Source organism: Ranitomeya variabilis, chromosome 5, assembly GCF_051348905.1.
Source record: "Ranitomeya variabilis isolate aRanVar5 chromosome 5, aRanVar5.hap1, whole genome shotgun sequence".
Taxonomy (NCBI): Eukaryota; Metazoa; Chordata; class Amphibia; order Anura; family Dendrobatidae; genus Ranitomeya; species Ranitomeya variabilis.
In genome coordinates this window covers 598,720,461-598,738,270 of record NC_135236.1, presented here as the reverse complement: position 1 = coordinate 598,738,270, position 17,810 = coordinate 598,720,461, and the positions used below count along the sequence as shown (strand labels likewise).

At 41.2% G+C, this 17,810-nt stretch overlaps 1 protein-coding gene across 1 annotated transcript in view; it reads right to left on the bottom strand.

The window, feature by feature from the left end:
• Window positions 1-17,810, bottom strand: part of LOC143776553 (ankyrin repeat and KH domain-containing protein 1-like) — a 196,800-nt gene that overhangs the window by 65,760 nt on the left and 113,230 nt on the right. Inside the window, exons 8-11 of the mRNA XM_077266025.1 lie at window positions 16,489-16,726; window positions 16,175-16,366; window positions 12,759-12,868; window positions 198-285 (exon numbers count right to left, since the gene is read on the bottom strand). Coding sequence (XP_077122140.1) covers window positions 198-285; window positions 12,759-12,868; window positions 16,175-16,366; window positions 16,489-16,726 — 628 coding nt within the window. The remainder of the gene's footprint in view (window positions 1-197; window positions 286-12,758; window positions 12,869-16,174; window positions 16,367-16,488; window positions 16,727-17,810) is intronic.

The following is a 17,810-nucleotide window of genomic DNA, read 5'->3' as shown; positions in this document are numbered from 1 at the left end:
TCTGCTGTTTTGGTGTACTTAATAAAGCTTTATATTATTACTATTTGGTGTAGTGTGCGGGCTTTTACGGTAGTGCCTTTTTTCTCTTTCTTGCTCATGTAGTTCATTACTACCGGCCCCTTGGCACCTCCCTGTTACTTTGACTATAGTTGTGCGCCTGGTTTCTCTTTATTATAGATATTTTAATGAAGACATACCTTTGCTTATGAGAAACTGAACAGTACACAAGTGCCCAGCTCGAGCAGCTTTCATCAGAGGTGTTCTGCCTCCTTCAGATTCATGTTCCTACCAAAGAGGAAAAAATTACATTTTATATATAGGTATCCTCACAGACCTCAGATTAACGTAAATTATTCCAGCATATACTAATAATTAAAAGCTGAAAAAGGAACCATCATTTTAATTTTTATTCCATAAAGCAATTTATTGTACACGTGAAAATAAGAAATTTTGTAATATACGGTATCTTACCAGAGAAAATCTGCTCTCTGCAAGAATTGTTCATTATCAAAATTCTCAATTTTGCGCTATAATTTGTATTCAGTGAATACAGACTTTCCCACTACCGAGATAGGACTTCTCAATTTCTCCTAATTTGTTTTAAAAATAACTAAATAAATAAGAGGGACTTAAAAATACTTAGTAAAAGTACCTGAGCAAAATTGATTCTGCTGCCTTTTCGCAATCTGTGCTTTGGCAATTGCTGACCAAATGATAGGGGACAAGTCTGGAGCCATACAAGCTGCTCGCAATACCACAAGCAACATGCAGCCTAGTGTTGTGTTGAAAACTGGCTCCTTGACGCTTTGGAGAAATGGCTGTACCATCGGGTCCATGATTGATCAAGTCTGTATTGCATGTGAAGTTAGAAATCAAGAGCCAAGCCTCAATAGTGCTTACACAAAATCAGAAGGGGTTTGCATGACATTGGGCTACAGACCAAAAGTCCAGCTATAAGTTTTCTATAGACCTCAAGCCACCAATCTCAAAAGCACCATGGTGTTAAGCAAAGCAGCAGGAGCGGCTGGAATGGAGGTCCAATCTTTTCAACAAGTCCTGCTTTCGCCTTGGATGCAATAGTAGCTGTAGATTGGTCTGGAGACCATGCAATTTCCTGACCAGAGACCTTCACGAGGGACTGTCACACCAGTCCTTCTCCCACAATTATGGAGTGTGGTGGCATAATATACAGTAGCTGGACCACCATAGCCTTCATTCCAGGTACACACTACCAGCTTGGCATTAGATTGATTTGGTGGTGGAACCAGTGATACAGCCATTTCTTCAGTGTGACCCTGGAGCAGTTATTCAACAAGACCATGCAATTTTACATGTTGCTCATGCTACTGTAAACAGCATGGCCTAAAGGTATTGCCACGGCCTGCAGAGCCTCCAGACTTCTCTCAAATGTGCTCGATACGAGATGTCATTTGTTAGAAATTGCAACAGAAGCTGATCTTCAGGATTTGCCCAAGTGAATTCAGCGTAACAGAACATTCCTCAGAAAACCATTAATAAACACATTTATAGCCGCTAAGGCATGGTGCTAATACTTAAAGTGGAATGAATCAAGGTAGAGTAAAAATGTTGGTTCAGTTTTTCATAATTTGATATAAATAACATGTATTCATCCTGCGATTTCCATAATTCCACAACATTTTATTCTTGGTGCCACATTTGTGCAGGTGTCTTTGAATAGTAGAACAATGTACCACAACTCCAGAGTCTGCTAAATCTTTCCGAAGGCCTTTTGCAGTTAAGTGAGGGTCTTGATTTGCCTCTGTAGCAATCCTTCGAGCAGCTCTCACTGAAGTTTTGCTTGGTCTTCCAGACCTTATCTTAACCTCCACCGTTTCGGTTAACGGTCATTTCTTAATTAAATGTAGAACTGAGACAAGGGCAACTTGAAAACACTTGCCATCCTATAGCCTTCTCCTGCTTTGTGGGCTTCCACCATTTTAATTTTCAGAGTGTTAGACAGCTGTTTAGAAAGACCCATGGTTGCTGTTTTTTGCACAAGATTAGAGGCTGGGTTTTTATAAAATCAAGGATGATGGTGAACAAGCCAAACCTCTAAGGCCCCTTTCACACATCAGTTTTTTGTCATCAGTCACAATCCGTTGGCTCAACGGATCCATCGCAGATTGTGAAAAACTGATGCGACTGATACGTTTTTTTGAATGGATCCGACTAGCGGATATGGCTAATTGGATCAGAGCATGCTCCGTTAAAAAAAAAAAAAGGAATCTGTCGCCGGATTCCGTCATTTGAGGGATCTGGTGCCCATAGGCTTCCATTCTAGCAAATGACAGACGGAGACGAATCAGTCACTGTCAGTTTTTTTTTTTTTTTTTTTAACATACACAAAAAAAAACCCGTTACTTTATCCATTGTCTCCGGCCGCCGGACAAAATTTTTGACGGCTCCTGCGAACGACAGATGAAACGTGAGGCCATCCGTCGCCAATACAAGTCTGTGAAAAAAAAAACAGATGTGGCCGAATCAGTTTTTTTTTTTTTTTTCAAAATTCAACGGATTGCGACTGATGGCAAAAAACGGATGTGTGAAATGGGCCTAACAGGCAAATTAAGGTCTTAAACCTTGGTCAAAGTTATCTGAGCACACAAATTTCCAAGGGTGTCCAAACTTTTCATACTTTTGTACACAAGCTTCCTTTTGTAATTTTTAAAATGTAAAAAATGACAATATAATAATTTTGATCAACATAATCTACTGTGGTAAGGTGTTTGTATTATACTCTTTAACCTGCACTGTGCACCTTATTACCAGCTGCTGCTTTTTTTCCCCCCACCATTTTGAGGCCCCTTTTTCTGCCATGTCTTTTTTAAAAAATTTTATACCATCGTTATTTAATGAAAATATTCTTTTATCAACACATTGTTTCTTACCACTTGTTATCTATATAGCACCTTACCATAATATATTATGTTGATCATATATTGATGAAGTGTCAGCCTCTTTAATTAGGACTATGGGAATAATATAATTTTTTTTGCCTAAAGTACAATGGAAATGTGTCATCTTTAACTTTAGACCTTTTAAAGATCACTTCATCTTCTATTGTTTAACTGTTCACAATAACAGTAATTTTAACCAGGGGTGCACAAACTTTTACACACGTACGTGTGTGTGTGTGTGTGTGTGTGTGTGTGTGTGTGTGTCTAAGATATATAGATACATAATATACACACACACACACACAGCTCAAAAAGCAAACAAACAAAAAAAACCCATCACATCCTAGATATCACTGAATGAGATATTCCAGTTGCAAAATCTTTATTCCTTACATAGTGGAATGTGTTGAGAACAATAAAACAAAAATTATCCACATAAATTAAAACCAAAGTGGAAAATCAAAATTACAAGCTGATCCAATTTCAGTGGAAATGCCTCAAGAATAGGAAATTATGCTCAGTAGTGTGTATTGACTCCACATTCCTGTATGACCTCCCTACAGTGCCTGATGATCTCCTCCCAGACCTGGATGAAAGCATCAGCCAACTCCTAGACAGTCCGAGGTGCGAAGTTGCATTGGTGGATGGAACCAGACATGATGTCCCAGATGTGCTTGATTAAATTCTTCAGAACAGGCAGACCAGTCCATAGCATCAATGCCTTCATCATGCAGAAACTGCTGACACTTCAGCCACAAGGCCTAGCATTGTCATGCATTAGAACAGAGGTGCCCAACGTTTCTGACCTTGAGAGCCACATTCAGCTCAGAGAGGGTCGTGAGCCACATCCAGCCTTGAGAGAGGGTCGCGAGCCACAATCATCTCCCGCCCTCTTCACAATAATGGTAGCCAAAGCTTTTCCACAAAAATCAATCACCCCAAATCAGTATACAAAAATCCATGGGTTCCTACAATACCCCCATTCAGTATTCTCCTATAAAGCACTCCCAAGACACTGTCACATCCAAGTTCAAACACCTCCTCTTAAATAATCTCAAAACCCCTAACACCATTATATGTGCATCCAGATCTGCTCTTTTGTGCCGGGCTGCTCACAAAATTCACCATTTTCAGATGTGCTCTTCATAACTGTTTGCTACAACTGGAGCTAATGCACCAAGCTGACAGACAGCTGCGAGCCACAATTCATGGGACCGCGAGCCACATGTGGCTCCCGAGCTACAGGTTGGGGACCCCTGCATTAGAAGGAACCCAGGGCTCACTGCACCTGCATATGTTCTCACAATGGTTCTGAGGAGCTCATCCCGGTAAATAATGGCAGCCAGGGTACCTGTGGCTAGCACATGGAGGGCTGTGAGGACCTCCGAAGAAATTCCTCCACACACCTTTACTGACCCACTGCCAAACTGGCATGCTGGAGGATGTTGCAGGCAGAACACTTTCCACGGCGTCTCCAGACTCTATCATGTCTATCACATGTGCTCAGTGAGAACCTGCTCTCATCCGTGAAGAGGACAGGGCACCAATGTTGAATCTGCCAATCTTGGTGTTCTCTGACAAATGCCAAATCTTCCTGCACGGTGTTGGGCAGTAAGCAGAATACCCACTTATGGACGTCGGGCCCTCATTCCACCCTAATGAAGTCTGTTTTTGACAGTTTGAGCAGACACATGGATGTTAGTGGCCTGCTGAATGTCTTTTTGCAAGCCTCTGGCACTGCTCCTCGCGCATGAGGAAGTAGCGGTCCTGCTGCTAGGCTTTTGCCCTACTACAGCCCCCTCCACATCTCGTGGTATTGATGTGCCATCCTGGATGAGCTGCACTACCTTAGGAACTTCTATGGGTTGTTGCTGTACCACTAGGCGTAAGAGCAATGACAAAATGCAAAAGCGACCTAAACAACAGCCAAAAGAGGATGATAACAGAAATAGTCTGTGGTCACCTGCAAACCACTCCGTTATAGGGGTTGTCTTGCTAATTGCTTATCATTTCTACCTGTTGTCTGTTACATTTGCACAACAGCAGGATAAATTGATTCACAATCAGTGTTGCGTCATAACTGGAGAGGATGATTTCACAGGAGTGTTGATTTGGGGTTACATTGTGTTATTTAAGTGTCCCCTTCCTTTTTTTGAGCAGTGCATATTGTGACAAACTCACTGGCAAAGTAGTGTAGGGGTAGCATGTTTCACTAAGGATATTCGCTTCAGTGATCATAATCTAGCAACTGACCCAGCACACCAGGTAAGGAGTTTATCAGTCATGTTTAGTGGTAGGTTGATTAAACAGCTGCAGAGTGGGAGGAGTCCAGGGGATAAATACCAAGCCTTCTAGAGTATTCAGGGTGGTGTGGGCCCGGAGGTGCAAGCTTTGGAGCGGTGTTTTCATGTTAAGGTAAACTGAACCCTGTGTTTGTTCCTGAAATAGACCGATTCCTGTAGCAAAAAGGACTGTGCCCTACATTATGTTTTTGATCGCCTGTTAGGCCAGGAAGGCAGTGGTTATTTTGCACTGGTTTATGCAGTACTCTTAATAAACCAGTAGAAGATTTAACCCTGCTGTTCTGTTGGTCAAAAATGACCGTTTTTGAAATTCTATAATGTTATAAAAATTCAGCGTGTGATTCTGAGACTTGAGGCTCCCTGACTTTTCGTCATTAGGGGGGTAATCTCTGTGGGAATTTTTTTTTTTTTTTATTTTTGTTTACTTTATTTGGTACAATTTTAAAATTCTAAAAATCTAAACAGAACAGCAGGGTTAAAGAGATATCGTGTTTATGTGTACCTCTTGTGCAGCCTTTTTTTTTTTTTTCTTCTTTCTTTATTGTTCTGCAGTTTGTCCTGAAAAAAATAGTTTTGGTTTAAGTAGTTATATGAAAACGTTTGGGCACCCCTATTAATCTTAAGCTTAATGTTTTATAAAAATTGTTTTTTTTTGCAATAGCCATTTCAGTTTCATATATCTGATAACTGTTGGACACAGTAATGTTTCTGCCTTGAAATTAGGTTTATTGTACTAACAGAAAATGTGCAATCTGCATTCAAACAAAATTTGACAGGTGCATAAGTATGGGCACCCTTATCATTTTCTTGTTTTATATACTCTTACCTACTTTTTACTGACTTACTAAAGCACTTTTTTTTTGTTTTGTAACCTCATTGAGCTTTGAACTTCATAGCCAGGTGTATGCAATCATGAGAAAAGCTACTTAAAGTGGCCACTTGCAAGTTGTTCTCCTGTTTGAATCTCCTCTGAAGAGTGGCATCATGGGCTCCTCAAAACAACTGTCAAATGATCTGAAAACAAAGATTATTCAACATAGTTGTTCAGGGGAAGGATACGAAAAGCTGTCTCAGAGATTTAACCTGTCAATTTCCACTATGAGGAACATAGTAAGGAAATGGAAGAACACAGGTACAGTTCTTGTTAAGGCCAGAAGTGGCAGGCCAAGAAAAACATCAGAAAGGCAGAGAAGAATGGTGAGATCAGTCAAGGACAATCCTCAGACCACCTCCAGAGAGCTGCAGCATCAACTTGCTGCAGATGGTGTCACTGTGCATCGGTCAACTATACAACGCACTTTGCACAAGGAGAAGCTGTATGGGAGAGTGATGCGAAAGAAGCCGTTTCTGCAAGCACGCCACAGAGTCGGCTGAGGTATGCAAAAGCACATTTGGAGAAGCCAATTTCTTTTTGGAAGAAGGTCCTGTGGACTGATGAAACCAAGATTGAGTTGTTTGGTCATACAAAAAAACACAGCATTCCAAGAAAAACACTTGCTACCCACAGTAAAATTTGGTGGAGGTTCCATCATGCTTTGGGGCTGTGTGGCCAATGCCGGCACCGGGAATCTTGTTAAAGTTGAGGGACGCATGGATTCCTCTCAGTATCAGCAGATTCTTGACAATAATGTTCATGAATCAGTGACAAAGTTGAAGTTACGCAGGGGATGGATCTTTCAGCAAGACAATGATCCAAAACACCGCTCCAAATCTACTCAGGCACTCATGCAGAGGAACAATTACACTGTTCTGGAATGGCCATCCCAGTCCCCAGACCTGAATATCATTGAACATCTGTGGGATCATTTGAAGAGGGCTGTCCATGCTCGGCGAACATCAAACTTAACTGAACTGGAATTGTTTTGTAAAGAGGAATGGTCAAAAATACCTTCATCCAGGATCTCAGTAAAAGCCACAGGAAGTGACTAGAGGCTGTTATTTTTGCAAAAGGAGGATCTACTAAATATTAATGTCACTTTTCTGGTGAGGTGCCCAGACTTATGCACCTGTCAAATTATGTTTGAATGCAGATTGCACTTTTTCTGTTAGTACAATAAACCTCATTTCCAGACAAACATTACTGTGTCCAACAGTTATTGATTATATGAAACTGAAATAGCTGTGGCAAAAAAAAAACAATTTTTATAAAACATTAAGCTGAAGATTAATAGGGGTGCCCAAACTTTTTCATATAACTGTATGTGTTGACAGTAACCTTGCCTACCTCATCCAATTTTTGAATCCACATATCTATTAGGTAGCGCAGGTTTAACCCCTTTTCTTCCTTCAGCGTTCATCTCTCCTTCTTGTGAGTCTGCGGCAGCCGTTTTTAAAGCATCATATGTGGTTTTGGGTACAGAAACCTAACCAGGTGAGCAATTTTTCATGTTTTATCACTATTGTTTTTCGCTGTTACGACCCTATTAGGCTTTCTCCTCCTTCCAGTTATTTATTTATTTTTTTTTTACACAGATTGCGTGGAGAGAGTCAGAATAATCTCAGGCTTGTGTGTTAATGCGACAAAATCTGCTTTCTTTCTGAGGCTGGCTCAAACACCCTTCACTGGGTGAGCTGGTCAGTGTGTCTCAGTTCACAGATCTCCCCTACTCTACAGCAGCAAAGGTCACAGAGAATAAACAAAGGCATGATCTTCTCTTTTTCCTGTTACACATGTTTTAAAAATATTAAAGGGAACCTGTCACCAGGTTTGGCCGATATGAGACGCGGCGACCACCTTTCAGGGCTGCAACACTGCCGCCTTTCAGGGCTAAAACACTGCCGTCAAACGTTAGGATTTTGTTACAGTCGGCGCATCTTCAAACCTACGCATGCGTAGAAAATGAAAAGTAGTTGCCGGTTTTCCCCAGCAATGATGTAGCAGTGCTCCCAGTCTTCGTTTTCTTGCAGCCGACAAGAGACTGGGGCTGTCATGTGCTGGCCACATGTAACCAAAGAGAAAGGTCATTGCTACATTGTGGGGGCACAAATGCAATTATTGTTTCATTTATATTTTTTTGTGTCAGTTTACAGAAAGAAAAAAAATGTTCATGTGCTCCAGATAGGCATAAGTTTCCCTAGTGGAATAAGGTTTCGGTATTTAGTGTACACGATTGATTTTAATTTATATAGAAATAAAAATCGCTTAAGTCATCAAAAAACCTATATTGTACAAAGTTTTAATAATATATTGCATTGTACTAAGTTACATATGTTTAAAAAACCTTGATCCATCATGTTTAACCTTTCTCCACCAATTGTACATTAGTCACTAAATTATCTATAACCCACAATGTTATGTGTACTGAGGAAATCATCCAGCCCTTTTTTTAAAAGCTGTTATAGTGTCGGCCATCACTATCTCTTGTGGTCTGCATTCCACAGTCTGCCTGCTCTAACTGTAAAGAACCCTTTCCTGTTTAGCTGCCGGGATCTAATTTCTTCCACTTGTAATGAGTTCCCCCTGATCCTTATTATGGTCTTTGGAAGGAATAAGTCATGTACAAGTCCCTTGTACTGGACACACATACAGTGGTGTGAAAAAGTGTTTGCTGCCTTCCTGATTTCCCATTGGATTTTTTTTAAATAATAAATTATTTATTAAAAACTTTCATTTTAAAACTGCATTTTGTGTTTACTTGTGTTTTCTTTGTCAAATATTTTAATTTGTTTGGTGATCTAAAACATTTAAAGGGAAGGTACCGCGTTTGTAGATCATTAATAAATCACTTTAATGTAGCATAACATGCTGCTATAACCAAGTTTTAAATGCATGTGAAACAGATTTAGTGTGTTATATGAGTTTAAAGAAGGCACTGGGGGCTGACATCTTGGTTTCACAGCAGTTCACGACACTATCAGTGTCATTTTACGGCACCCCATGGACATAGGAGATAATAGACCGGCGCTGACCCGATCTCTAACATTGCAGCAGCATTAGCAGTGAGCTGGGCACGCCTCTGTGGGCTGCACAACTCACTGCTGTAGGTGTGGCTGGCTGCCATTTTATTATAGCCCAGTGCTATCTGCCAAGCTCCGCTTACTCTATCACAGGAGAGAAGTGCTCACTGGAGCCGGAGGATGGGGAGTGTGGGTGATTTACCTCCATGCTCCTCTGTACTCCAGGCACTGCACGTCCTGGGCAGACATCCTCTGCTCTCACACGCTGCCCTCCCTGGGTGCTTCTCCTGCTTTGTCTCCGCCTCCTCACACACAGTCCCGGAGATCTCCGGTAAGCTGCATTCACAGCCTGCAGAGAGGGAGCTCTCTCTCCCATCAGTCTCTCTCAGCCATACCAATGTATCTCTCCCCTCCCTCCACAATGCCTGGCCATTCACTGCAAACCTGGATCTCCTTCTTATCTTACTGAGGGATGAGTCACAGACAGCTCTGCTCAGATAATGCTGCTCCATACATAGACACCACATGTCTTCACTTTTCCTCCAGTCCACCATGCTGCTGAGCCCACTGTGTTCTGCTTTTTTGTAAACTCTGTATCTGTGTTTCTGATGCAGTAACTGCTGGTGATAGCAGATCACAGGGCAGTCACACAAAATGGCTCTGCCCTGTGATGCTGCTCTTCATTCTGCCCTAGGGATATTAGACCACCCAAAAGGGGAGGGAAATGGTGATGTCAGCAGTTACTGCCCCAATTTTCCAGCTAACAGTAAAGCTGGTAAGTCTTACTATAGCTGCTTGAGGTCTAAAACGGAAAATGCTCCCCCTAGTGGTCAATATATATATTTGCAAGAAAATCTAATATATAAAGCTGTATGTATGTGTGTATGTATGTCTGGGATTGGCATCTGAACCGTCGCAGCTACAGCCACAAAATTTTGCACAGTCACACGTCTGGACCCCGAGAGCGTCATAGGCTATATTGTGAGGTGAAATTTTAACCCCGCGCTTTCCAATTCACCAAACAATTTTGCCCCTATCTACATAATGGGGAAAAAGTTAAAGGAAAAGTGTTGTAGGCGTCGCAGCTACAGGCACAAAATTTTGCACAGTCACACGTCTGGACCCCGAGAGCGTCATAGGCTATGTTGTGAGGTGAAATTTTAACCCCGCGCTTTCCAATTCACCAAACAATTTTGCCCCTATCTACATAATGGGGAAAAACTGAAAGGAAAAGTGTTGGAGGCAAATTAACAGCTGTCAGATGTGAACAAGGGGGACTTAAAGAATGAGAGCGATGGCGCCAAAGAGTATATACTGTACAGTTGCTAAGGTGGGGCCCCGACATGGGATAATCACTACACCACCACGGGGATATGAACACACACAAAATGTGCCACACACTACCACATGCTCGAACACATATACCACCCTCAGCGCACATTTCACCACACATACACCAACCTCGCCACATAAAAGTCGAAACACAAAAGTCGAAACACAAAAGTCGCCGCTCAAAACTCGCCACGCACAAAACTCTCCACATGCAAAACTCGCCACACGGAAAACTCCCCACACGCAAAACTTGCATACGCGGAAAAATTGCCACATGCACAAAAGTTGCAACACATGCAAAAGTTGCCTCACAAAAAACTTGCACATACTCAAAACGCACCACACAAAACTCGCCATGCGCAAAACTTGCTGCACACAACTAGCTGCACTAACCTGTCACATGCAACTCGACACACAAAAAGTTGTGTCGCCACACAAAAGTCGCCACATGCATGTCGCCACACAAAACTCAACCAACTCAACACACAACTTGACACACGAAACTCGCCCTAAAACACACACAAGTCTGGTATTATCCTTCAAAAATAAAAATCTGATTAATAAGCAGACAAACTACAAGAGCAACAAATGTACCATATAGGAATCCGGCAGCTGTCAGTCACATGACCTGTCTATTATGTGTATGTGTGAGCTAATATATACTGCCAGGGGGTGGGCTTACTGTTGGCTGGGGATTTATCAGGCTGCCAATTTAGCTTACAAATACTGAGGTAAAAATACTGACCAAATAACGTGTGAACGAGGTCTAATACAGGAGGAGATGACATACAGATATATACTATATACAGGAGGAGATGACACACAGGTATATACTATTTACAGGGGAGATGACACAGGTATATACTATATGCAGGAGGAGATGACACACAGATATATACTATATACAGGAGAGATGACACAGGTATATACTATATAGAGGAGGAGATGACATACAGGTACATACTACATACAGAAGGAGATGACACACAGATATATACAATATACAGGAGCAGATTACCTACAGGTATATACTATATACAGGAGGAGATGACACACAGATATATACTATATATAGGTGAGATGACACACGTATATACTATATACAGGAGGAGATTACATACAGGTATATACTATATATAGGAGGAGATGACATACAGGTATATACTATATACAGGGGAGATGACATACAGGTGTATACTATATATAAGGGAGATGACAAACATGTATATACTGAGGTGAAAATGAGAGGTGTGAGGTGAAAATGAAAAGGTGAGTGCAAAATGAGAGGAGTGAGGGAAAATAGTGGAGTGATCGGAAAATGACAGATGTGAGGTCGAAATGACAAGTGTTAGGGGGGAATGAGAGGAGTGAGGGGGAAAATAAGAGGAGTGAGGGGGAAAATGAAAGATGTGATGGGGAAAATGAGAGGCGTGATGGGAAAATAAGAGAAGTGAGTTGCTATAACTAACCACAGATATTTACTATGCCCAGGCAACGCCGGGCTCTTCAGCTAGCTTAGATTTACAATCTCCAAGCTTTTCTCATGGTCAACTTTATGTGGCCTGTTCAAGAGTTGGAACAGCCAAAAATCTGTTTGTCTTTGCACCTGAAGGAAAAACTAAGAATGTCGTTTATCAAAAGGCTCTCGATTAAGTAGTAGAAGATTACTTCACATTACTTGGCCAATTTAGTTAAATCTGTGTGGAATATCTCTGGTGTTGAAATATATGTTGTAAAGTGCTTCTATTAGCTTAGTTTTTGCCTTTTAATAATTACATTTCTATCAATTTGTTTTGTGTTTTTTTGTGCAGAATAAATTTTTGTTAACACATTCTATTTTGCTAACAGCAGTTATTACCCCGGGCGAAGCCGGGTAGTACAGCTAGTATATAATATTTTTCATATAGAAATGTTTGCAAACAGTGCAAACATTGCATTAATACATTTTATTTACTATTTTAAGCTTAATTTTACAAAAAAAACAAACTACAAAAAAACTGGTGGCACCTTCCCTTTAAGTGTGACAAACATGCAAAAGAATAGGAGATAAGGAAGGGGCAAATACTTTTTCACACCACTGTATATTTATACACATACATGAGATCTGTTCCGAGTCTTTTTTTTTCCCTAAGCTAAACAAGCACAACTTTTCCAACCCCTCATCATTTTGTGTAATAATCTAGTTGTCCAACTTTAAACTGACTAACTTCTGAATGTCCCTTTTAAAATGTGGAGCCCAAAACTGGTTCCCATATTCTAGATGTGGCCTCACCAGTGATTAAAACCTATCTGCTTTGATCACACTTACCAGAGCAGCTCCAGCTTGAAGCAATGCTTCTGCCACATCTGTGTGGCCATTTTCACAAGCATATGTTAGAGCTGTGTCTCCTGTAGCCGTGGAGGCATGGACATTTGCACCTTAAAGTAAAAACATCAGAGTTTGGTATCTGCAATATATATATCTAGTGGGAGATTAAAGGGTTTGTGGAGGAATAAAAAACAAAAAACAAAACAAAACCGTATATACTCGAGTAAAAGCCTACCCCCTAAATTTGCCACAAAAAAAACTGGGAAAACTTAATGACTCGAGTATAAGCCTAGGGTGGAAAAATGCAGCAGCTACCGGTAAAGTTCAAAAATAAAAAAATAGATACCAATAAAAGTAAAATTAATTGAGACATCAGTAGTTTAAGTGTTTTTGAATATCCATATTGAATCAGGAGCCCCATATAATGCTGAATACAGTTCATGATGGCCCCATAAGATGCTCCATATTAAAATATGCCCCATATAATGCTCCATATAGCGTATGATGGCCCCATAAGATGCTCCATATTAAAATATACCCCATACAATGCAGCACAAATATTGATTATGGCCCCATAAGATGCTCCATATAACAATGTGCCACATATAATGCTCCATACAGTTCTTTATGCTCCATACAGACATTTGCCCCATACAGTGCTGCACAAATGCTGATTATGGCCCCATAACATGATCCATAGACACATTTGCCCCGTATAATGCTCCACAAATGCTGATTATGGCCCCATAAGATGCTCCATAGAGATACTTGTCCCATATAATGCTGCACATGGCCCCATACAGATATTTGCCCCATATAATGCTGCACATGGCCCTATAAGATGCTCCATACAGATATTTGCCCCATATGCTGTTGCTGCGATTAAAACAAAAAAAAAAATCAAAAAAAAAATATCACATACTCACCTTTCAGGCCCCCGACACTTGCTACTCACCTTTCCAGTTCCACTGACGACCGCCGCTGTGTCTTCTCCGTCCTGTGCACTAACTGTTCAGGCAGAGGGCGGCGCGCACTAATTGTGTCATTGCGCCCTGTGACCTGAGCGTCAGTGCAGAGGATGCAGAAGACACAGCGGCGCCGACGGTGGAACGAGGAGCAGGTGAATATCGCACACTGCGCTTACTCACCTGCTCCTGGCGCGATGTCCCTGGTTCCCCGGCGCCAGCAGCTTCTTCCTGTGTGAGTGGTCAGACGGTACCGCTCATTACAGTAATGAATATGCGGCTCCACCCCTATGGGAGTGAAGTCCATATTCATTACTATAATGAGCGGTACCGTGTGACCGCTCACTACAGGAAAAAGCTGCCGGCGCCGTGGAACCAGGGACAAGGCCAGGAACAGGTGAGTATTATTACACAGCTCTGCTCCCCCTCCCCTGAAGACCCCTGGGTATGACTCGAGTATAAGCAGAGGGGCAATTTCAGAAATTCTCGGCTTATACTCGAGTACATACGGTAAGTCTTTCTTCTAGAAGTTCTGTCCTTGGGTTGTATGTGCCATTATAGATCACCCCACAATACACAAGGTCTATGTACACCATGGCCAGCCATATAAATGCATGCATTTGTATACATGTTTAACTGTTCAGAAATTATGCCGACCATAATTTTAACCTCTTCACGACATCTGATGTACATGTACATCAAAAGTATCGTTTGAAACACAATCCAAATAATAATTTGATAGCGCAAAAAAGTACTTCTAAATATGTCATATAAAAGCACATCCCCACATAGATAAATATTGGGGAAAAAAAGAGGATCCACTGCAAGAGAATGAAATTAAAATTAAATAATTTTATTAAATCAATTTTAAAATAATCCTTATAGATGCAAGCAGACAGAACAGTAGTGGCTTGCTGAACAAAGGAATTAAAACTATGCGTGCACACTTCATAGTAGGGCATAGTAATCAAAATTGCACTTATCCTGCTTCCACCACCCCAAAATACCATACAATGAAGCGATTTTACAATAGAGATGTAGTATTTTCAAGCCTGATATAAAGTGCAAGTGCTTAATTCAAGAGGCTATATGAAGTTATAAAGTGCTTACAAGTATGGCATAAGGCGCAAGGTTAAGTAAATTAAAACACAAAGCAAAGATACTTACAAAGTGCCCCGTGCCTTTAAGCATTGGTGCAGCAAGGGGGTGGTGGCTTACTTTTCGTTCTGCTTGAATTTAAGAATTATTTTAAAATTGATTTAATAAAAATTATTACATTTTAATTTCAAGCTTTTGCAATGGATCCTCTTTTTTCCCAATATTTATCTATGAGGGGATGTGCTTTGATATAAAAGCATTGAGCCTGCATCTTTCCCAGCATATGCCGTGGGTCGAGTGGAGATCTACGCATTAAGTCCCACTGTCAGTCCCCAAGGTGACACAGTAAAAAGTAAGGAAAAAAAAAAATACAAAAGTTCAATCACCCCCCTTTTTGAAACATTAAAAATAAAAAAAACACATTTGGTAACGCTGCGTTTGTACAAGTCTGAGCTATCAAAATATCAAATAAATTAATCTGATCAGTAAACCGCATGAAGAAAAAAAAAAAATGTTTTTTTTTGGCTGCCACAACACTGAAATACAATGCAATACAAGGCGATCAATACATTGTATCTATCCAAAAATGGTATCAGTAAAAATGACTACAAATTTATGAATTTTCTCACCAAAAGGAAGAAAAAAAACAAACTCTATACATGTTTGGTATCTGTGTACTCCTACTGACCTGGAGAATTATGTTGCCTGGTCAGGTTTACTATATAGTGAACACAGGAAATAAAACCCCACAAAAAACAAATTGTGGAATTGCGCTTTTTTTTGCAATTTCAAAGCACTTTGAACTTTATCGCTTTCCAGTGCATCACATGATACATGATGTAATTCAAAAGTACAACTTGTCCTGCAAAAAAACAAGCCCTCATATGGCAATGGCGAAGGAAAAATAAAAATTACTCTTGGAAAAACAAGGAAAAAAAGAAAACGGAAAATGTCAAGGTTGTGAAGGGGTTAAAGGCACTGGTCGCCTTTCCTTTAACATGTGGTGCACTTGTTAATCTTTCCTCACAGATACACTGCTAGCCAGCCCATACAATGTCTGCTTATGGAGGAACACGTGTCCAGACATGGCCATCAGCCTCCTCAAATAGTAAAACAGCTCTTCCACATAGAATGAGTTTCGATTGGAGGAGGCCGATTGACAGTTCTGGTCATACGCTTCTCCACCAGCCGCCATTTTTGAGACTGAATAGCTGTGCAGAAGGAGAACCTGGAACACTGATTTTAACATATGCTGGGGACATGGTTATGTGGCACGTATTATACAGAAGTGGACAACACATTCATGGCTAGGGGAAAAATAATACACGATGCCTAAAGTTATGAAACACATACCAGCTGACAGAAGATACTTCACTAGTTCAAGATGTCCTTCCTGAGATGCTTCCATGAGAGGAGTCGAGCAACCAAGTTCTACATCTGCCCCGGATTTCACTAGAAAATCTGTAACTTCAGCGAAGCCTCCACAGCATGCCAGAGTAAGAGCGGTTTCTTGGGTTTCTTCAGTCTGAGTATTTATGTTAGCACCTACAATATTAAGTTGTATCAGCATGCAACAGTGACAATTTTCACGTGCAAAACATGGGAGTATTTGGAAAAATTTTACTGTACACCATCTATAGAAAACCGAGCAGCAGATATAAAATTACCTTGTGCTAAAAGAAGTGCCACCATTTCCTCATGTCCTTCTCGCGCCGCTTCCATTAAAGGTGTGTAACCTTCATCATTCACCTCTTCAAGATTGGCGCCTCTTTCTATTAAAAGAGCTGCTAGCTCTACATGGCCACCACAAGCAGCTAACGTGAGAGGGGATTCAAAGGAATCTGCAGGCATATTGACCTGAGCTCCACTATCAAGTAGTAAGCGCGCTACTCCAACATGTCCATCCTAAAAACACAAAATGTAAGGTAGAGATCAAAGTCATAGAGTAGGGTTACAGATGTATTTACAGAGCTGTAAGCGCAATTGTTCAGAATCCTACTCACGCATTGTGATTGGTTACTCTGTATAACGCTGCACCATAATCTAAAGGGGGATCCGGGACTTTACCAAAAAAAAAAAAAAATGTATCTAAGCCCAGCGCTGTTCTTCCCCAGCACCGAGCGGTCACAGATCGCTTCTGCCAGGAATTCAGTTACGTCTGCTGACGTGGGTGGGACTTCAGAGGTCATTCTGATTGACAGCCGGCTCTCTGGCAGCGGGGATCCGGATGTTAATAAGAATGATTTCTGAAGTCACACCCTGTCAACAGAGCGGGGAGGAAAAGAAGCCTCCACTCTGTAGACGTGATGTCAGAGGCAGTTGAATCCCCAAGCAGGAGCGGTATGTGACCGCTCTGTGCCGGGGAAGAACGGCGCCATGCACAACAGATAAGCAAATTGCAGTTACCTGCCTGTTAGTGCTTAGATACATTTTGTGATTTTTTTAGTAAAGTCCCGGACACCCCCTTTAATGGGTTTATCTGACAGACATGCCATATCCATATGCTATGGATGCAAATTCCACATCTGGGACCTACATCAATCTTCACGAGTACCCCCTGATATCTGGACTGATGCCCTACATTAAATGGAGAGCTATGTAGAACTTTCCTTGATTTTCCTGACGGGGTTCCCCGATCTCCCATTTCGATTGTGCCAAAGTGCTGCCGTGACAAAAGGTGGCTCCATTCATGGCTACATAATAGCACATGTACAAACATTTTATTTCTGCGGCCAGGGAAGTAGTCCTAATGAGGCATCAGGGGACCTCCTACTGAAGATAGGTGTGTGTGGCATATCCACAGAGTCTGCCATACAGGAGTCAGAAGTATTCTAATATAATAGCACAAAATAGCACTTACACTGCATGTGTTTACAAGATGCACATTGTATGATACACTTGTTACAACTTGTCAGGCCCTTTATTATTCCTTATTCTACCTTATAGCTGCCATGCTTTAAACCAGACCTCCCTTAGCCCTTTGTTTATC